Source organism: Eschrichtius robustus, chromosome 13 (assembly GCF_028021215.1).
Source record: "Eschrichtius robustus isolate mEscRob2 chromosome 13, mEscRob2.pri, whole genome shotgun sequence".
Taxonomy (NCBI): domain Eukaryota; kingdom Metazoa; phylum Chordata; class Mammalia; order Artiodactyla; family Eschrichtiidae; genus Eschrichtius; species Eschrichtius robustus.
In genome coordinates this window covers 52,162,486-52,185,129 of record NC_090836.1, presented here as the reverse complement: position 1 = coordinate 52,185,129, position 22,644 = coordinate 52,162,486, and the positions used below count along the sequence as shown (strand labels likewise).

The window sequence follows — 22,644 nt, the reverse complement described above, 5'->3', positions numbered from 1 at the left end:
TCATAAAGTATGATTTATCTATTATTTTCTCTCTAGAGAGATTCACGATCATGTGTTCATACAGACCCACAAGTCCTTACCCAGAAATCCTTGAGAAGATATATTTTAGATTTCAATTTTTTTCTAATTCAAATAAGTAATTTGGTATATATACCATATATTACTTAACCTCCATGAGCAGTATGAAAAAGCACCCCATAATAAAACACAGTAATATATCTGCAGCAAAACTTATGAATATTTACACTGTATGGGATAAATAAAATTATAAACAGCCTCAGGTTAAGTTCAGATCACTTATGAAAACACTTGATTTCCAGAGCTTTTTAAAATTATTAATAACTATGACAGTGTATTTCCTTCTTTAATTAAAAAAATACATATATACATATACCTTGGAAGAGGGCATTTACCACTTAATCTTTCATCCTCTATATAACGATGTAGTACATCCTGAGACCTCTTTAGAAGCACTGAGAGTGCCATTCGTGAGATGTAGCCTTCTTGAGGTGTTGTGACTTTATTACTGAAGGAAAACTGGAGCAGTGTTTCAAAACACATTTTAGAAAATTCTTCTCTCAAACGAATATCAATCTCTGCTTCTGTAGAATTAACAATGTTTGATGGTTAATACAAGGTTAAATAAATATGCCTTAATGACACAATTCTTAGCAAACTAGGAATAGAAGGAAATTCCTTAACTGATAAAGAGCATCTATGAAAAATTTATACCATACATATATATATATATATGTACAGAGAGAGAGAGAAACAGTTTTCCCCCTTGCAAGGTCAAAAAACAAGGCAAGACTATCCACTCTCATCACTTCAACATTTTTCTTGTCTTGGTCTTTTTATACACTTCAACGGCACTAGAGTACCTCTCAATAATCTTCCACATGGTCAAACTTGGAATAATCCGTTTGTCTGTTTCTTTCTTTCTTTTTTTCTCTTGGCAACATCTTCCCTGGACCCTGACCTCTGCTCCTGTCTGGACTAGTTGCTCTCTGGACATACTGTCCAGTTATATCCTGGAACTAGTCTTTGGCCTTACCCTGTGAGTTGTTTTTTTCTCTCTTGTGTTATATCTTACTTTCTAGACCTCATGCTTTCCCTTTCCTTGATTTACCCCTTTGTTTTCACAGGGCATATTCTGTAGTACCTGAGAAAGTGAATGGGAAGTACAAATTGTGAGACCTTACGTTTCTGAAAATGTCATTTTACTGGGGTGCTCAAAGTGTGGTTCCTAGCAGCATCAGCACCACCAGAGAACTTGCTGGAAATGCAAATTCTCATGCCTCACCCCAGACCTACTGAATCAGAAACTCTGGGGTTACAGCCCAGCAATGACTTCACTCCAGGTGAGGATAATGCACGCTGACATTTGAGAATTACCATTCTACACTCCTCACTTGGCCAAAAGTGGGCCTAGGTATAAAACTCCATGGTAAAAATCTTTTCCATTTATGACTATGAAACCACAGCCTCAATGTCTCTGAGCACCCAGTGTTGCTGAGAATTGCAATGTCCTTTTGATACAACCCTTTTGTGTTTGAACTTTTTTCTTTTCTTTTTGAAATCTTTTAGGATCTTCTCTTTATTTCTATTATTCTGGTATTTCATGATGACATGTCTTATTGTGAGTCTTTTTTCTTTCACTATTCTGGGTACTGAGACATGGCTTTTAATCTGCAGATTTGTATCTTCAGTTTGTTTCTCTGATAATATCCTCTCCTAGCTTTTCTCTATTCTCTCTTTCTGAAAGACCTATTGTCAGATGTTAGATCCCTCAGATCCATTTTATTTCTTTCTTCTCATACTGTCCACTTGTTTGCCTTTGCTCTACTTCTGGGTTATATTTCCTTAATGTTTTCTTCCAACCCTTCATTGAACATATTTCAGCTATCATATTTTTAGCTTCTTTGAGCTCTTTCATGTTCTGATTGTTCCATTTTAATAGCATTCTTCTTGTTTCATGAATGTAAAATCTTTTATCTCCTTAAGCATCCTAATTATATATTTTTTTAAATAAATGTTTTCTATGGCTCTGCATTTTATCTCTTTCCTACCAGTTTCTTTCACCCTCTCTTCATTTGTTTTGGTCCTTCTCTTTTGTGTTGGAAGATTTCCTCAAATGTCTGTGAGCTGTGGCTGTCAGATCATACTTAAGAGCAGGGGACCAAAAATAATCACTGGAACCTCTGTGTTTATAGCTTGGTCTTGTGTATTAGCAGGAAAGACTTTGTATGTATATGTTTAAAGAAAAGTCCAAGTTAAAGCTGAGAAATTTGTGTCCAATGGTCAAGTCACTGGAAGAACGTACATGTACCTTCTTTATCTTGGTACATTTAATATTGTAAATGGCAAGAGGTATCATCAGAAAACTGTTAGAAAAATTATACACGGTAACTTGGTAGTCCTTATTTAGCTTAGAATATTTACATATAATTATAAACATGGTTCTTAAAATGTATTTTATAAAAAAATTTATCTATAATTTTTAAATATTCTTAATAAAAAGTTGACTACATTAAGATAAATGGACTTCAAAATTTTTTCTCTGAGGTTCTAATGTTTTCAAACCTGCACTTTACCAGATTAATTTTAAAAACTGTCTGGGCTAGGAAAAAGAATCAGTTTGTGAAGTAAGCAGTATCTAGTGGTCAAACTGTACATAGAAATGCTCTTTAAAGTGTTTACCACAGTTTAGTAGAATTTAGTCACAGCTCCAGTAAATTCTGGGGACTAACGATATGCATGGCACAAATTTAGAACTTTTTAATTATCTCACCAAAAAAATCACATTATGGTGCCACGATTACATTTAACACTTGAGCATAGGTTTAAAAAAAAGAAATAATAGCAAAAAGCAACTTACATCTCATCTCCCAATATGGTACATCAAAAGAAGCATGTGGTCCTTTTTAAGGATGAACTTTGGTCTCCAGCCTTAAGACTGTGGGCAATTTTTTTCAACCTTTCTAAACCCATTTCCCCTCTATAATACAGTAGAACCTATCCTCACAGAAATGTTGTGAGGAATGAGATTAATATTCTAGCATAATACCCTGCACATTGTGGTCATTCACTAAATCTTAGTTCCCTTAACAAATGTTAAGGAGTTTTTTTTTTTTAATGGACTAACTTTGCAATTTATAGTCCTGAGAGGTTGGTATTAATATCTTTATTTTACAGATGACAAAACTGACACTTAACCAACTACTAACTGGCAGAATACACATTCATTATTTCCCAATAACCCATGACTTCACAAAACTGGTGATTTATGTCAGCCTGCAATGATTTAGGTGGATTCCATAAGTGCTTTGCAATTTAATTCATCATAGAATATTTACCACATTTTCCCCTCATAAAGCTTAATGTTCTATATCACATTCTTAACCATTCTCCCGTTTACATTTACCACAATTGTAGGAGTAAACACTTCTAGTAGAAGTCAGCTTCTTCAAAAGTGCTTCAATAATTATTAACATTAAAAAAAAAAAATCATTGAAATAACATACCTGTAAATGAAGATGACTGAGAATGTATTGATCCCTTATTAAGCATAGTCATTATCTGACCAACAAATTCCTTAGGAATAAAATTGGCATAAGGTAGTATCTCAGTGCTGATAAGCTGAACTACCTAAAACAAAAGATGCAAATTCAAAGGTATTTTTTTTTCTTGAAAGAGACTAACTCAAATGATAATTTCTAGAGTAAAATTTAAATCTTATTTTAAAAGAAAATCAGTTAAAGAATCTTTCTTAATAGAAGTATACAACCATTTTAAGGATAGTCTGTTTCCCTCATCTGTCTTAGTAAGTAACTTTATTACAAAATAGTCAATACTATAAACTATTTACTATACAATAACTTCAATAAATTTTGATCTGCAACATGATAAGTGCAAAGAGCGCTCTGGAGAAAAAAATCAGCATATGAAATGTATCCATGTTAGAATAAAATATCTAAAACAGGATTAAGAACATGATTTAAATCTCCTTTTAGAACCATAAAAATGAGCCATTAAGAAGTAAAGTTATATTCATTTTTGTTAAATAGCTTATTTCTAACATACAATGTGTTATTTTGCCTTTTGAAGAGAAAGAAGAAAAGTTTGAAGAAGAGTTTGCAAGAGTTAACATAGCAATGGGACAAAAGGCAATATTTTGCATCTATATATCGATATGATGCCTATGCTTTCTATGTAATTTATTTGATTTATTTAAAAGTTCCCTTATCCCACTTAAAGGGAAAAAATAACCCCCCCAACAAAAAAAATCCATAACCAAAAACTACTTCTTTAAATTCCATTTATAATCAGCAAAATATATTCTTTAAAAAAAATTCATTATTTGCTTCTACATCTGGTTAAAAATAGAAGAATCTGAGCAACTTACTGATTAATTTAAATACAAACATCTGATTTGTCAAACTATAAAGTAAGCTCTCAAATACATGCTCACTGACTGATGGATTTATTTTACTAAATCAACTGCTTTTTAAAATTATTAAATGGACACAACTAAGTATCTGGACAACATGCACATAGCACAAAGCTAACAAATATAAGAAAGTAATTTTATAAATGTCAGTGCTTTAAAAATTAAACTTTAACCTTTGTGTTTTAATGCTTTTAGGTTCAAGCTCAACCTATCACTTCACTTTTCTTTTTTTTTTTTTTTTTAGCAATTTTACAGTTTCAACATTTCTACTATTTGGTTTTCATAAATGGTCACAGGAAAATGTTTTAAATAGCTTCCTCACCTCAACATCAATACTTTCATTTCTTTGAAATTCTTGAATAGAGAGGTTATCTGGAGGTATGCTAAAAAATAAATAAATAAAAGACTTGATTTTTAAAGGTAAAATATTTCCTTAAAATACAAACAGAAAATAAACAAACAGAATTCGAGTATCAAAAGAATATACTTTCTCACCCAAGTTAGAACATTATCATTTATTTAAAAGAACAGCATTTTTAATTAATTAGTATAAATGACTAAGCTAATTACAAACATGAAATTCTAGCTACAAAAATACTTAGTCCAATCTTGAACTAAATAAAATCTGTAGAACAAAACTTCTTTTAATACTATGAATGAAAAACAAAGAAAAGTAAACATACTATCATCTGGAGTTACAGCAAAAATTACCACGGTGACAAAAACTGAATTCACTTATATTGCCAGTGACAAAAACTGAATTCACTTATATTGCCAGTGATTTCAGAGAGAGTTAAAAGAGCCTTGGTCAAGATGCTGAATTATTCACTCAGCGACAGCCCACTGATCATAAATTTGTAATAAAGACAATATACTAAATATCTTTACAGTAAAAGATAGAGAACATATGGAAAGAAGTGGACTGACTCAGACTTTCTAAAACAAAACAGTGTTCCAACAAGATCAGAATAAATCAACAGTTCCGAGGGAACCAAAGCTAATTCTAGACCCTGTGGCTCTGAATAAGAATGAGCAGTATAGTTCTATTAAACTTATGAAACAATGAAATATTAAGCACTTAAAAACAGCTGAGAATAGGATGGTAATGATTATAACAATAATAATGACAGCAAAAATTAGAGAGCCAGCCACTGTATTAAGAGCTTTATTTACATTATCTCCTATGTTCCACGGTAACCACATGTATTATCATGTAATTGACAGAAGAGGAAAGCTGAAGCTTCGAATGGCTAGTAATATGACCAAGAACACATCATAAATAAATGACAAGCCCACAATTTGAACCTAGATTTATATGATATTTGAGCCTATGTTCTTCTCTTTTATAAAAGTTATAAATGTAAAAATAGTATTATCATATTTAGATTTAGAGGTACAGTATAGAGTTTTGTATCTAGAGCTATTTTTGCTCTATTTGGTATTATTTGGTTTATCTAATCACAGGTATTAAAATATACACACACACAAAGACAAATACCAATTGGCTAACTATTGTACTAATAAAAAAAAAGCTTATCAGGAACATACAGTATTAATATTATTGGCATCACATATCAGAAACACTGAACCTTATTTTTTTTTTTTTGAGACTTCCATTTTTTTTTAATAGATCTCATATATTTATTTGTTCATTTTTGGCTGTGTTGGGTCTTCATTGCTGCACACGGGCTTTCTCTAGTTGTGGCGTGTGGGGGCTACTCTTCATTGCAGTGCGCGGGCTTCTCATTTCAGTGGCTTCTCTTGTTGCGGAGCATGGGCTCTAGGCGCACGAGCTTCAGTAGTTGTGGCTCACGGGCTCTAGAGCGCAGGCTCAGTAGTTGTGGCGCACAGGTTTAGTTGCTCCACGGCCTGTGGAATCTTCCTGGACCAGGGCTCAAACCCGTTTTCCCCTGCATTGGCAGGCGGATTCTTAACCACTGCGCCACCAGGGAAGCCCCTGAACTGTAGTTTTAAAATATCTTATAATGAGGGAAGAGAGTAGCATACAAAGCTGAAAGGTTCACTCTTCCTAATCCTAATGATCAATAAAATCAGGAATTTATTCAATTGTGCACAGGTTGAATATTCTGATCTCAGAACTCACACTAATGTTTATTTAATTTATAGTTAGTATCCTTTCTAGATACTGTGAGCATATCAAAAAACATTGGTTGAGCTTTTAAAAACACAGATGATTAACAGAATTTACCTATAAATTATAAAGGGAGATAGTCAATATTGCAGGTACAAATGGGCCATATAAGATCTGTATAGTCTCTAAGTTTGAGGAGTACAGTAGTTAGTAATTTAAAAAAGTTTTTTTTCATGAATCTTTATTGAAAGAAAAGAGGCTTCAAACTGATAAAGTATTATGTGTATTTTTCATCAGTTCTCTCTGAATGGTACATTAAAATTATTTTTTGAGATATAATTCATACACCATAAAATTCACCCTTTTAAATTGCGTAATTCAGCTTTTTAGTATATTCACAAAGTTGTGCAATGGTCACCTCTTTTACTTCTAGAACATTTTCATCACCTCCAAAAGAAACTCTGTATCCATTAGTAGTCACTCCCCATTCTACCCTCCTCCCAACTCTGATAACCATTAATCTATTTTCTATCTCTACTGATTTGCCTATTCTGGATATATCACATAAATGAGATCACATAATATATGGCCTTTTGTGTCTGGGTTCTTTCACTTAGCATAATGTTTTCAAGATTCATCTGTGTTGTAACATGCATCAGTATTTCATTCCTTTTTATGGCTGAATATTCCACTGTATGGATGTACATATCACATTTAATTTATCCATTCATCAGTTGAACATTTGGATTGTTTTCATTTTTTGGCTGTTGTAATGCTGCTATAAACATTAGTGTACAAGTTTTTGTGTGAACACATTCATTTCAATTCTTTTGGGTAGTACTTAGTGATTTTTAACTGAAGGTCAACAGACCATTAATTGTCTGAATTCCCACTAGCCCACGTGTCTTCTAGAGGACAAGTACCATGTTTTGGTACTCAAAGGGTGGCTGAATGAATTCCTAACAGACTTTAGGTGTCCACCAGGTTACAGCCCTTATGTTTCTCATTTTTAATTGTTTTTCTTTCACTCATTTAAACAATTCATTCACTTATGATAGTCCTCAGTGATGTCCAAAGCCTCTCGTTTCTTCTAGTTGATTTTGGTTTTATTTGTTTTGTTTGTTACTGTACTGTTACTGTTACTGTATGAAAGCAGCTTGCAGACCATAAACAGTTGGGAAACATCACAGAGAAAGGCATGGTTGTTCACACAGTCTTTGAGTATCAGTAATTAGGTTAAAAAACTTATAAAATGTTCCAATATAAAAGATACTCAAATATTCATATTATCTAAAAACCTAAGTCATGCTATTCCAATCAACATCCCAAAACACTCTTCCTACTGTTCAAATACTACTACTGATGGATTTCAATTATAGAACATTGTGTATATGTGCCATAAAATAAAATTTAAAATCTAACAGTTTGTGATTATCCAAAGTAATCAATTATTTGGAAAACAAAAACAAAGGCAAAATCTTCTCATGAAACCGTGAAAATGTGCATGGTTTTTAAGTTCTCTTAGTGAGCACTGCATTTTTATCATCAACTAACTAATAAAAGCTTTCACTTTGAGCCTTAAGGTATTTTTTGGACTAGGAAATAAAAACTAAATTGGCTTTATCCACATAAACTATTCAATTAAAAACACTGATTAAAACATTAAGTCAAAATACATAAAATAATTGTGGACTTTTACAACTAGTCAAATCAATTAATTTAGTCTTACAATTAAGGACAATGATGCCAAATGAGAGGAAATGACCAGTTCAAGGTGAACAGAAATTAGGTGGCAGAGTCAAGAGTAGGCCACAGGTCTCCTGACTCTCAATACAGGGTACCTTTCTATTACTTCATGTAGTAGAAGGCTTAAATGTGTAACTAGAATAACCACAACTTAGAACACTGATTCTGTGTTACTTAGTACCAGAATTCAGTACCTTTATTTTTTTTCTAGCCATTTTAAAAAAACCCCAAATTTAGGGGTAAACTTCCTAGTCCCAGTTATTTAGAGTTTTGGTCTTTAAGTTTTTAGTTTAAAATATAGCTGTTTCATGGTAAAGGATATGGATAATGTCAGTTTCTCTTAAGTGAAAGAAATAATGATTATGAGGATAATAGTAGGAGCAAGCATTTTAACAGAAGCACTTACATTCCAGGAACTATTCTAAACATTCATTTAAATGACTTAATCCTCACAATAACCCTATGAGTTAGGTAGCATTTCTATTCCTATTTAGCAGATGAGGAAAATGAGTCACTGAAAGATAAATAACTTGTACAAAATATCACAGTTACAAAGCTGTACAGTTGGGATTTGAATCCAGGTAATCTGGCTCCTGAGTCAATGCTCTTATCCTCTATGTTAACTGTTTCTTAAACTGTGTGATTTTTCAACATACTCGATATACTCAAACCTTTAATGTAAGTAGGGCCTCCAACAGGCAAAATACTGTAATGAAATTATACTACAACTGCATGAATACAAAAATTACATAAAATGTTAATTACCTATTATTAGGCCTTTGTTTCTCTACCTACTTTCCTGTACACAAAGAAAGTACTTAAGAAACTGAATTTAATAAAATAAGAACAAAGCTTGCAAAATGAAGAATGTTCAATAAGAAACGTGAGAATAAGAAAGGTGGTGGAAAGACTCAATCATAGGAAAAGAAATTCTTAAAGAAGTTTTACTCATTTCAAAAAAACTGATCTAAGCTCATTCAACTTATTAATAGGGCAACATGCATACACAGACAGAAGATTGAGAAAGAAAAAGAAAAGTTTAAATTTCTAAATCTGTTTGCCTCATACAAATTAACGTAGTGACTTAGGCAACAGAGTCCACAAAGGAACTCAAATACCCAGGGTTATTTTAAAAATGAAAACATAATTTGCTTAAATATGCTTTGTGAGTCACTATGATTTTCCTGCATACATTCAATACAAAGAATATGCTTGCATTGGTATTAATAAGATTTCTAGAGTTGAGAAATATATAAGAAAGCAAAACAAAGTCTGACCAGTTATGGAAACAGAAATTACAATCACATGTCATTACTTCCAATTCTGAAATATCAGATAAGCCTTTACAGAGAAAAATGAAAGTTAACCTTCTGCACTCTACAACTTTTCTTAATAACTAAACCACATTAGAAAGATAGAAACTCTTCAGTTAAATCCTTCTGTTGTAGACTCATCTGATCATTATCAATATGCCAATGTAGGTTTTTCTTCAAGTACATGAAATTTATAATTTAAATGGTTTCAAACTAATAATTTTTAATGATTAAATAGCAGTGCATGACACATTCGTCATTCTATAGTTTTACAAAATGATTAATGGATAAAAAAAACAGAAAAACTTTTGTTGTCACAGAATTTCACCACTATAGCACAAAGGAAAATTAGATTGTAGGAGTACTGAAGACTACCTACCTATCACAGCTATTACGGATAAGTCCACCTTTAGTAAAATGGCACATTTGAGATTCGTGCTGCCAAACAGAACTCCCTGTGATGACGGGAATGTTCAGTGGTCTGCAGTGCCCACTAGAGCAACCACTAGCCACACACGGCAATGGTGAAACGCGGCGAGTGAGGATGAAGAACTGAGTTGTTAATGTGACTCAGTTAATTGAAAATGTAAGTTAAGGGTAGCTAGTGACTGCTGTATTAGACAGTACAGCTCTAGACAGACTGCAGCAGACTCCTCGTTCAAAAAATTCCGTATTCTAATTACCCTATTCTCATTCAGTGAGGGGTCAAAACAGCATCCTTAAGATACACCCCCAGTTGGAGAGTATACAATGAAAATTCCATTCTTCTTTGCAAAACTTAAACATCTTAAAGAGCTGTTCATTATTACCAATGATCTTATTTATTCTAAAAAAAACCTCATTTTCTGAAGTTGTTTTTCTCTTGTAATGCTAAATGGGCATCAGATTTTTTAAATGGATCTTCTTAACTTCATCAAATTAAAACCATGGCTCCTTAATTATGATGCATTCATGTGACCTTATATATAGACCCCTGTCTTACAACCAAAACACTATGAAGAGCAAAAATCTCCACTGCTCACAGATAATGTACCCAGTGGATAAATGCCTAATCCACTTCTTCTTTGTATACAATCTAGCAATCTTAAGAGTCAATTACTTTGTTAATGAATAATGAGAAATACTGTTTTAGAGCAATTACAGGTATAATGTGTACTTCTTGAAAGACTGTCTTAACTGTAAAAATGAATAAGCTGACCTTTTAGTAAAGAGAAAGTCTTCAAAAGTGTTGGCTAGTTCTGGCCACATACTGTCAAATTTTCCAGAAGAAGCATGCTGCCGGGCAACAGGTAGCCCAATAGAAAGAACTTTGAGGAGGGAAGATACTGCTAGCTTCCATGTGCTTTCAGAAGGGCAGGAATACTTCAAACTGAGAGGAACCCTAAGAGTCTGTGAAAATAAAGACAGTTTAAGATAAGTACTAATTAAAACAATCACACACAGCTTTAATTACTTTAAAAAAGACTATAGCTGAGAGCAAAAAATAATAACATAGGTATTTTCATTTTAAATAGGATGTTATTTTCTAGAAAGACCAATTCTCAGACATGTTCCTCAAATCACACTGCCTAGAAAGATACACTTTTTTTTTTTTTTTGGCCACACCCCGAGGCATATGGGATCTTAGCTCCCTGACCAGGGATAGAACCCGCACCCTCAGCACTGAAAGCACAGAGTCCTAACCACTGGACCGCCAAGGAATTCCCTAGAAAGATATACTTTTAAGTCCTATGTCCATTTTATAAACAATGACCCTGAATAAGGATTGAATAACCTTTTTGAACCTCGGTTTCACATCATAAAAAATAGGGATGGGGGCTTCCCTGGTGGCGCAGTGGTTGAGAGTCTGCCTGCCAGTGCAGGAGACACGGGTTCGAGCCCTGGTCTGGGAGGATCCCACATGCCGCGGAGCGACTGGGCCCGTGAGCCACAACTGCTGAGCCTGCGCGTCTGGAGCCTGTGCTCCGCAACAAGAGAGGCCGCGATAGTGAGAGGCCTGCGCACCGCGATGAGGAGTGGCCCCCGCTCGTCGCAACTAGAGAAAGCCCTCGCACAGAAACGAAGACCCAACACAGCCAAAAAAATAAATTAATTAATTAATTTAAAAAAGAAAAAACAATCTGTATAAAAAAAAAATTAAAAAAAAAAAAAAAAAGAACTGCGTCACACCCTCTACATTGTAGAATGGGCTAGGGTTCATAAATTAAAAAAAAAAAAAAAAAAAAATAGTGATGTTTTCTGAAAAGTTAAGAGTAAGAAACTTACAATTTTGCAGCTTCTCCAACTTGATGTTATAAAATTAGAGCATTCTGCCATAGTTCTCCTGGCAGAAAATAATTTGACTGATGGGGTTTCTCCCATCCAAGAGAGATCAATACTGCTTATATTTTTTCACTAATGGTTAGGTAAACATGGCCTAGAGTATCATTACTTTGAAGTCTTATACTTTATCTTTAAAATTCTTTGAATTTTATATTCTACACTAACATTTTAATGTATTTTTTTCCTTTTCCAAATATTTGAGAAAAATTGATAATTCAAGAACTTGGTTTATTTTATCTTTAACCCTTGAGGACACAGCACAGCATTTGAACTATGTCTAGTGACTAAAATATTGAGACTTACTTTTTAATTGGTCAACTTCTGAGACAGGTTGCTGTTAATCATTAAAGAACTAATTCAGTGGTTCAGAATGAATTTCTCTGGTCATAGTACTATCCAACAACTAGAAGACTAGACTGACCAAACTATCACAGTGAGTTATCCCAGAGCACCATCAATAAATAGTTTCAGCATATCGTCTGATAATGTGCATTAGACTGAAAATTCAGCTTTTATATAAAAATTCTAGTCTGAGAAAGATAAAGAGTAGAAGAGATATATTTTCATATTTTAATGTTACGGAGTGAACATAAAACCTGATTCCATCATCCTCCACACAAATGATTACTGAATACTCACACAGTGAACATGTGAACCATTACATATTAGCATGAAACGGGCCTCTACTAACAGATAATTAGCCTACCCAGAATCTATTTATCCCTTTCCCCTCCCCACATCCAGTTGGAAATTAGGGTAAAGAGATGATTAGTTTATTAAGCCAATCAATCTACTCCATTTCTCTGGCCATAATCACTGGTTCAAGACTGGGCATGGGACTAAAGCCAATTCACTTAATTTTAGTAACTTAAGAAGAATCTGATAACCCCCCCCCCCCACACACACACACACACACACCTGCTACTGACATATAATCCCTTTATTAGCCTACAACTATGAGGGGAAACATAGTTAGGATGCAGTCAACCCCTTGGAAAGCAGAACAGGGAAAAAAATTTTGGATTTTGGTGATAGTACTGAACCACTGGATCAACCAACCCTAAAGCCCTCCATCTCTGCATTTTCCAACTAAGCCTGCCCCTTTATTGTTAAAGCTAGTCAGAGCCTGAATTTTTGTCATATGCAAACAAAAGAATACTAAATTATACACCAGCCACTCTGAATTAACATGTTACAACTCAAGATTAGATAAATGAAAAGTATGGTTTACTACTAGATTAATATTTTACCAATGTCAAGGGAATGTTAAGCACAGCAAATATATTTATACATTTATTTTTTAAAATATTTAAGCAACTAATACAGAGATTGGCATATAGTATATACTCAGTAAATGTATATGGAACTGGAAAATTCAGTTCTTGCTGTCACGAAGCTCACAATTTCTGAGGAAGGAAGAGCCTTGTCCAATTAACCACAATGCAATGTAGTAAGTGGCATCAATGAAGTGTTCCGGAGTACAGAAAACTGATTATTTAATTCCTTCAAAAATACAGACTGGTTCATGTCACTCCTCCATGTTCAAACCTTCAATGGTTAAAGAATAAAATCTGATGCCTTATGATGGCTTGTAATACCCATAGCCACTTTTTCAGACCTATTCCAGGCCCTGCCACCTCCCTAAGTGGGATTTCTCAACACTGCTTTAAAAATATACCATGATCTTTTATATTGCTTAATTGATCTATATCTCCTTCTCCCTTTTTGCTGGTACTCCTTCTTCAAATGTTACTTCTGTTAATCCTTGCCAAGATCCCCTAGGCAGCGTAGTTATTTCCTTGTCTATTGAGGGAAGGGGGAACCTAACTTTTTATTCAACACTGACTACTTGGCAAGTATCATTAAATGCCATATCTCAATTGAATCTCTTAATGGTTAAGACATGAAATTTGTATTGGTATTACCCTTCTTTTTTTTTTTTTTTTTTTAACGGTTAGGATGGTTGTCATTATTACTCTCTTTTGTAGAGTGACCAACTGCCCCCATCTACCCTGGACTGAGGGGTTTCCTTGAATGTGAGGCTTTTTTAGTTTTTTTTTTTTTTTTTTTTTTTTAAACTGGGAGGTGAACAAGATCTAGGAGAATTTTTTATTTATTTATTTATTTATTGTTGGCTGTGTTGGGTCTTCGTTTCTGTGCGAGGGCTTTCTCTAGTTGCGGCAAGCGGGGGCCACTCCTCATCGCGGTGCGCGGGCCTCTCACCATCGCGGCCTCACTTGTTGTGGGGCACAGGCTCCAGACGCGCAGGCTCAGCAGTTGTGGCTCACGGGCTTGGTTGCTCCGCGGCATGTGGGATCTTCCCAGACCAGGGCTCGAACCCGTGTCCCCTGCATTGGCAGGCAGACTCTCAACCACTGCGCCACCAGGGAAGCCCCTACCCTTCTTTTACAGATGACAAACACTCTCAGGCTCATTTGCCCCAAAATCATAGAGCATCCTATCCTAAGAAACAGGATGCTTATTGTCTTATGTGTCAAAATTTAAGAATCATAAAAAATCTAATGTACTCTTACTTTAAAATATTTTTCATTAAAAAAACCTTCTCGTTTTAAAAAAGCGGCTTCCTAAATAATATCCATGAATGTTGGAGAAGAGTAATTATAAATAATAACAAATTATATTTTCCATTTATCTCAATATATGATAATATATTATTACCTAAAGAGAAATTTCAATAATACTGACATTATTAAATGAAAGTAGAGAAATTAAAAAAAAAATACCTTAATAATATTCTGGAGTACTTTCTCATTCACCACTGCTTTGTGACAGGCTGTTTTTTGGTATAAATCCACAACTACTTCTAAAGACCTTTCAGCAAATGGTACATAATTCAAGGCTACCCATTCCGCCTAGAAAGTAATATTTTCACAGAGTTAAAATAAAAATGAGATTAAATGAAATCACATTGTTTTCAAAGCGAAAGCTTCTTTGTCTTAAAGTTTAGGCCTTGGTTTTAGGCCAGATTATATTACATGCAAAGTTCTCAAAGAGATACGTACTTCATGAAAGAATAATTTTCAGCCAGGCAAAAATTAAAACTATCTTAAAAAGTACATAGAGCATTCTATCAAAAACTGGGAAAGATGTACTTTATTTGTTGCCAATAGGTTAGGACAATTTTAGGAAATTTAACTCACCGGTGCAAATAGTTGGATCTATTGTGATTCCATTGTGTTGCAAGACAAATAGAATGAGAAAAGTTAATACACATTAAAACTACGTTTCGGACCATGTAAAATTATAATTTTTATGTTGAGTGAACAAAATCAGCATGTGCATGCATTCAGAAATTTACTTTTCCCCTAAGCCAAAACAAAGTTAAAATTTGCCAACTATGGCTATAAAAATCTTTTATGTAAAATCCAACTAAATTTCACACCAGTAGTAGACTTCTTATTTAGTACACACAGATGTCTTCATTTTGTATTGCAGATATCTCTTAGATAAGATTAGGCTTAGGGATTTAGAAGCCATTTTATAGTGGGGTGAGGACACAAAGGAAGGAACTTCGAAGAAAAAGTAACATGAAAAGCCAAACTTTCTGGAGAACCACTTGGGAAAAGAAAGTATAAACAAACAAACAAACAAAAGGAACACAGAAAAGGTCTTCCACATAGTGTTTCTTTTCAGCTTAAACTGTTAACATACATATGAAAGTTTATTTGTGAATGAAAATTTTCTGGGATAATCAAAGTCCACCTTAAGTGGAACTGACTATATTTATAAGCCATGAAATCTTACAGAGTAAATATAATTTATAGCAAATTACCTGATTATATTTTGCATTTGCAATGTGTTTTGTTTCTAGCTGTCCATACTGTGGAGGTTTACAGGAAAATTCTACAAATGCCAATAACTGGTCAAATATAGCTGGATACATTATCTGCATGTTTTCCGGTCCTATACAGATGGCCTATAAAAACAATATATGAACAGTAGAATGCATAATCTGAACTCCATTAAGTTCTTTACTGTATATGCTTTTGTTTAACCAAAGAATCGAAAAGACTGCCCTATTTTATGTTAAGTATTATACAATTTTTTATAAGCCCTGAAGGACATTTAAGCTATTTTAAACTATTATTGAATAAAGTGTAGGCTAAATGTATTAATCAGCTAAAAAACGTTTTTTAATTAAAAGTGTGGCTTATTACTTAGCAGACTAAACAAAGGGCAAGCACTTAAAGAGAAATCCCAGGCAGTTCTGAGGTTCCACAATCTGATCATTTGTTCAGTAATATACGCATCAGACCATTTACAATGCTTCACTGACTAAGATGATACTGACTTCTACTTAAGTGATGGCATTAATTTATTGAAATGACAGCTGATTCCTGCATCATGCCTGGTCCACAGACTTTAACAAATAATCATGTTCATTACAGTCAGGAAAATAAGTTATGAATAAAAATTTGTTTCTAAAAGAAATGTATACAGTATATTAATTTTTAACAGGGCAGAGTATATTTAGTGTCTAATGTATCTAAATATATAGACTTGATTTAAAACAAGAAAATTTTAATAGAAATTAAACTTAATACTACAAATAATTTCATAAAACAAAGAATACATATTCTGACACTGCAGATTTTAATTATTTCAAATACATTGAAAGTGCTTAAAAATAAATCTTATGTTTTTATTTTCTCTAGCAACAAATGTGTTTCCTCCTCCCATCCTTTCATATTTTCCTGTTTTAGTGTTCGTTTTTCTCTGTGCGAAAAATATTTAATGATATGTTATGGAGTACCTAAAATATATTTGTGCTTTACAAAACAAAAAGCATGATCATTCTACACTTGAGGTACCCTCAAAATACAAAATCAAAATTCAAAGCATTTCAAAATTTTAAGGAATTTCTTTAAAAAGATGTGCACAACATTTATATTTTCATGCAATCATGGCTTTTATAACCTGTCAGATAAAAGACTAGCTTTATTTTCCCTCAGAGAAGAGGTAGCCATTTAGCTTTAACTGGTGTTTTAGATAAAATTATCTTGAGGTACAAAGTAGATAAGCAAAGTGCTGCCCATTAGTACATTAGATTATCCTATAATTACAATGTGAAAGTAGAACAAAGATATCTAATACCATCTTTCCCTACTTGGTTACTTTTCTCAGAAACAGTGAATCATGAACTTGCAAGGTATACGGCCTAAAAAAATTCTCTCTACTAACTACTTCTAATAGTTTCACGGTCTTCTTTATTAACCCCTTGCTGAGTCTTAACTCTTACAAGTAAACAAGTAGTAATTACGTGGAAAAGATATAATTACCCTAAATGAATTCTTTTATTTTCAGTGACAAAGGAAGGGAGGGAGGGAGGGAGGGAAAAGTCTGTGTGGAGACCTTAGAACACTAAGTATCAAAATTTTTCTGAAAATACCTTAGCAACAAATAATGACCTGGACTATATGTTTTGATTTTCAGTGATCCTTTATTAAAAAAAAAAAAAACAACCTAATAGTGTTACAGTTGAATTCTGGAATCTTAAAATGCATAATATGGAACCAACTCTTTTTTTTTTTTACAACAAACTTCATCTAAGAAAAAGTTATTATTGGCTTTCTTCAGTATTCTGAAGTTTATCAGAAAAGCCTATATATAAATCTGGTAACAGATTTTAGTCCAAAAGCTAAGAATCAATAAGCAATCTGGACAACAGTTCCTATTAGTCCTTGAAAACTGTGTATGTGAAAAAAAGAAAAGAAACTGGACATCTAACCTCTTGACATGGTACAAGCCTTCTCTTATTAAGTCATTTAAAATAATTCAATCCGTGTAGCAATAAATAAGATAGATGCAGTCTCCTGATCTCAGAACTCAGGGAAAGCAGATAATATTAATTCTCAGGTCCCCCATGTATGCCAAAATATCTTGGCCAAAAAAAAAAGTTAGCCTACATGACTAAATCATTTTGGTTGTGAACTAGTGATTTGAAAACCAAGGAAAAGACTATGACCCTGAAACCCTAAACAATGTAAAGGTAAACATGAAATTAGAAATGAGTTTTTCCTTTAGGAAGGAAAACAGCTTTTAATCAATAAAATGTTTTGCAGAATAGCTTATTTAGTTTATGAATAAAGTCCCAAAGCAAGTAAATTTTGCTTGTGAAAAAATTTTCTGACACCTGTGGGGGGAAATATAAAAACACCCTTACTTGGAAAAAAAAAAAGAAAGAAAAAATAAAAACACTCTTTACTAATAATGAAATATGTTTTCTGTTAGGAAATATTAAAGACCCCATATATTTGAATCACATTCAAGTATTATGAAACATCATTTAGATAATCACATAAGTAATAAACAATGGCTAGAGTGAAAATTAGTAATGCAAAATGATATCAATTTATATAAATAAAACTTCCTAAGTTTCCAACTGAAGGTATATACTGCTTTAAAAGCCATTAAAAGTTCAAAGCTTAGAACAAATTCCTAGTAGTTGGGAAGAATGAGTCTATTTGTTTTCTTATTGCAAAAGCAGCAGTTTTTTTTGTAAATAAAAGTATATACTTTTCTCCCTGGAAAAAAGTTTTGGGGGTTTGTTGTTTGCTTTTTGTTTACTATCCTCTACACATATATAAAAGCTTGAATTAAACATCTGAAAGTTCTAGATTATGGGTATCTCACAAGGCCTATGCTCTCTTTCTCTAATATATTAACTTTCTCATTCCCTCTAAGGCAGTGTATAAGCAACTTATGTTCACAGTCAGGGAGAAAAAAGTTATTATTGACAGGCTACTTTTCTTCCCCCACTGGAAATAAAAGCAGCTCTTTTGATTTCAATTATGGAAAACTGATATCCCTATAATAAAGTTTTTAAAATGCCAGATTCTCTTAGATTTTAAGTTTCTACACAATTTGTTTCTCTGCACAGTGTAACTAGGGGTAAAGAGATCAAGGAATTACTGCTCAGCTAGACTTCCTCCAGAGTCATTCAAGGCGTATTATGGTGTAGTAGAAACCACCATTCTTACTGTGAAAGTTTTCTTCAATCCAGTTGGATACAAGGCAATCATTTAATTAGAATACATGACCTTCAGTACACAAGTGGCTACTGATAACACATGTGTAATCAGATTCTAATACTTGCATTCTAATTTTGTTAGAATGTCACAGCTACTTTGTTGGGATTGCTGGCTCTTCAGGTGGCATTTTTTTTGTTTAGCATTTTGGTTGTTGTGAATTGTGCTAATAATTACCTTGACAGTTTAAAAAATTATTTGATTTTGATCTGGTCTTGCTTGCTAACTGGAATCTGCTCAATAATTTTTAGGTCTGTTTTAATATATATATACATATATATTTTGCAGTAACAAAACACACATAGGTTAAAATATATCTTTTTAAAATTTCTGTGAGAAAAATACTTTATAAATTTATTCTTACTCCTTTTTTAAAAAATATAGGCTTCCAACAATTCCAGAGCTAAATTTAAGTACAGATGAAAGAAACCAAAATATAATCCCATGGCTTATTAATTTTCTAATTATAGAAATACTTTACTAAAGTTGTCATTCCAAAAGTATATCCTCTTGTGAAGAGTTGTATGAACAAACCAAAAAAGCTGGTGAATAGAAGCAAGAGAATGCAGGCAGTTTCTTAAAGACTCTCAAAATAAACCTGAAATATCTTTTAAAATATATTAGAAAAATAAAAGTTTTAAAAATAACTGGATCTTTACAATCTTGAATTCATCCCAAAGTATACATACACAACAATCTTGATGATCCAGAATTTATCCCAAAAAATATATAGCAAAGTAAAAAAAGTTCCAGAGAACCATATGCAATATTGCTTAGACAGCCACTAAAATTCTATTACCTTTTGGAGAACATCTAGAGCTGTGAGTACAGCTTCCTGTAAACTTGTCAAAACTGCTTCAGTATAAGATGGAAGAATGAAAGGGGATGCATCTGAACTTATTGGGACTGAAACGGCACTGTGTAGTATGACTCCCAACTTCTGCAAATCATCCATGTTGAAACCAGTTTTTATGTGTTGGTAAAGAGCTGGAAATATCTGAATTAAAGCTGTAAGAAAAGGCTGGCTGGGAATGAAAGTTAGTTTATCAAAAGTAATAGGAGGCTTAGTGCTTTCAGATCCAACTCTATACCAGGTATTCCATGCAGCCCACCAGAGATTCAAATCTTCAAGCTCATCAGTAACTATGGGTGGCTCAGAGCTGCTATATCTTCCAAGTCTTTCTCCAATGGAATCTGTTCTTACAAATGGCCTGTTCAGGCCAGGGCCTGATATGGACCCTAAAAGGACAGGCACAGGGACATGAACTGCAGGTGGTGTCTCAGGCTTATCTGAGTCTCTGACAGGGGTCACAATCTGTAAAATTTCCTGGAAGCTTTTCAGCGCAGCCAGAGATACTTCATTGTTTTTGCTGAGTGCTGCTGATTGTATATGGTCAAGAAGAACATCCCATGCTCTTGAAAAGTCTCCTATATTAGGAAGAGGAAAAAAAAATTTATCACCATAAAAGTGATCAAATTTTCTCTTACTATTAGACACTTTAAAGTTTATTTGCTTTATTTTTCTGCTTAAATTCCTATAGAACTAGAAAAAATACGCTAAGGTACTAACAATGTGAATTAAAATCATTACAACCCAAAAATCCAGTAAAAACTTTTTGTCAGCTACAGGAACAAACAGCATCAAGAAGAGGATAATGAGTATATCAAACAAGGTTTTGGTCTTAAAAATAAAACTCTGTAAATGTACGTATACATGTTTCTATTCTAGTACTTCTGCCTAAGGAGAACAGAATAAAAACTTAAGAGGGTGAAAACAAAAACTTTTCAGTAACATCTTCAGTCTATCCAGCTACCTTTATTAATGACTAAGTAAGATGTTCCCATTCTTAAGCATATTGGAAAAGTTATAACAGCATGATACACGTTTTTTTATCTGTCTAAATGTTTAAAATAAACTGTAAATCATACTCCATAAACATCTAAACTTTACACTTTGGTTTTCATATTTAAATAATTTTACAGTAGCAGAATTTTCTTAAACATTTTTCCCCCCATCAGTGAGTTGCCAGGAGAAAATGCACCACAAAGATTAGACTGTCCTTTTACAATGAGTCTAAATTTATTTCTCCCATGTAAAACCGAGTCGACTGATCTACCATCAGCAGAGCACGGGCTGAATGGTAGCTGTTGTTTCCACTAATCAATTCAATCTCTTGCTCTACTCCTGTGACCAACTAAGCACGTTTATAATGAGACTCTCTATGGCCAGGTGTGGTTTGTTCCTATAAAGCCCAGCAAAAAATGATCTTGTTCCTACAGACATCTAGCCCAATGGCTTTGTTAGTAGCATGGATTATTACCCACCTATTTGTATTTAAATAATGCAAAAATCAGAGGAACTGACATTCTACAAAGGATAACATAAGTAGGCTATGAAATAGAGATAACTGAGGTTTAAAGAATTTCACTTCACAAAAGCTATCAAAGACTAGATGTCTTTTCAAGAAGGGATAAACCCATGTGACTGAGGAAGCATTCAGTTAATTGGAAAGCTGGAACTAAGTCTGGTATAAAACAGTAAGTACTGCTCTGCCTTTATAGGATAAATGATAACACTTGCCCAGTTATATGTCTCTTCCTCTCCATACTCTTTTTTTTAAAAAAACTGAAGTATAATTTACATACAATAAAAAACAGATTTTTCCGTAAGCTGTTCAAGGAGTTTTAAAAATTTTTGTCTAAAAACTATCAAAACAACAAAACAAAATACCTCTGCTTGTTGCCATTCCAGTCCAAAAGTCAGATGAAACATTACATTTCCCCACCAGAATGGTGACCAAGTCTCAGATTTAGAATATTCCATGCCATAGGAAGGAAAAAACCCTGCAATTCTTTCATTAATATATTCTGTCTAGGAAGAAGTCTTCTTTCTAAAAGACTAGGTATAATTATATATTGCACATGGTTATGTTAAAAATATTAACCGCATTATTTAAAAATATTTTTTAAATTTTTTATACAATTTTTAAAGGTTACGCTCTATTTACAATTATTACAAAATACTGGCTACATTCCAGTGTTGTAAAATACATCCTTGTAGCCTATCTTATACCCAGTAGTTTGCAGCTCCCAGTCCCCCACCCCTATATTGCCCCACTTCCCCCCTGTCCCCACTGGTAACCACTAGTTCGTTCTCTGTATCTGTGAGTCTGCTTCTTTTTTGTTATATTCACTAGTTTGTTGTATTTTTTAGATTCTACATGGAAGTGATATCATACAGTATTTGTCTTTCTCTGTCTGACTCACTTCACTTAGCATAATGCCCTGCAAGTCTACCCATGTTGCTGCAAATGGCAAAATTTTCAACTACAAGAAAAAAACTGCAAAAAACCACAAACATGTGGAGGCTAAACAATATGCTACTAAACAGCCAATGGATCACTGAAGAAATCAAAGAGGACATCAAAAAATACCTACAGACAAATGAAAATGAAAATGCAATGATCCAAAACCTTTGGGACGCCAGCAAAAGCAGTTCTAATAGGAAAGTTTATAGCAATACGAGCTTACTTCAGGAAATAAGAAAAATCTCAAATGAACAACCTAACTTTACACCTAAAGGAACTAGAAAAAAAAGAACAAAACCCAAAGTTAGTAGAAGGAAAGAAATCATAAAGATCAGAGCAGAAATAAATGAAATAGAGACTAAAA

At 33.4% G+C, this 22,644-nt stretch overlaps 1 protein-coding gene across 3 annotated transcripts in view; it reads right to left on the bottom strand.

Annotated features, from left to right (window-relative positions):
• The window catches only part of MON2 (MON2 homolog, regulator of endosome-to-Golgi trafficking), a 124,851-nt gene that overhangs the window by 16,546 nt on the left and 85,661 nt on the right, over positions 1–22,644 (bottom strand). For 2 of the 3 annotated variants that reach the window (XM_068560435.1, XM_068560437.1), the window contains 8 exons: positions 19,772–20,400; positions 15,717–15,860; positions 15,085–15,102; positions 14,668–14,796; positions 10,800–10,990; positions 4,773–4,833; positions 3,525–3,648; positions 395–602 (listed from right to left, as the gene is read on the bottom strand). In XM_068560435.1, the coding sequence (XP_068416536.1) occupies positions 395–602; positions 3,525–3,648; positions 4,773–4,833; positions 10,800–10,990; positions 14,668–14,796; positions 15,085–15,102; positions 15,717–15,860; positions 19,772–20,400 (1,504 nt within the window). The remainder of the gene's footprint in view (positions 1–394; positions 603–3,524; positions 3,649–4,772; positions 4,834–10,799; positions 10,991–14,667; positions 14,797–15,084; positions 15,103–15,716; positions 15,861–19,771; positions 20,401–22,644) is intronic. The other variant, XM_068560436.1, reaches the window with a different exon arrangement.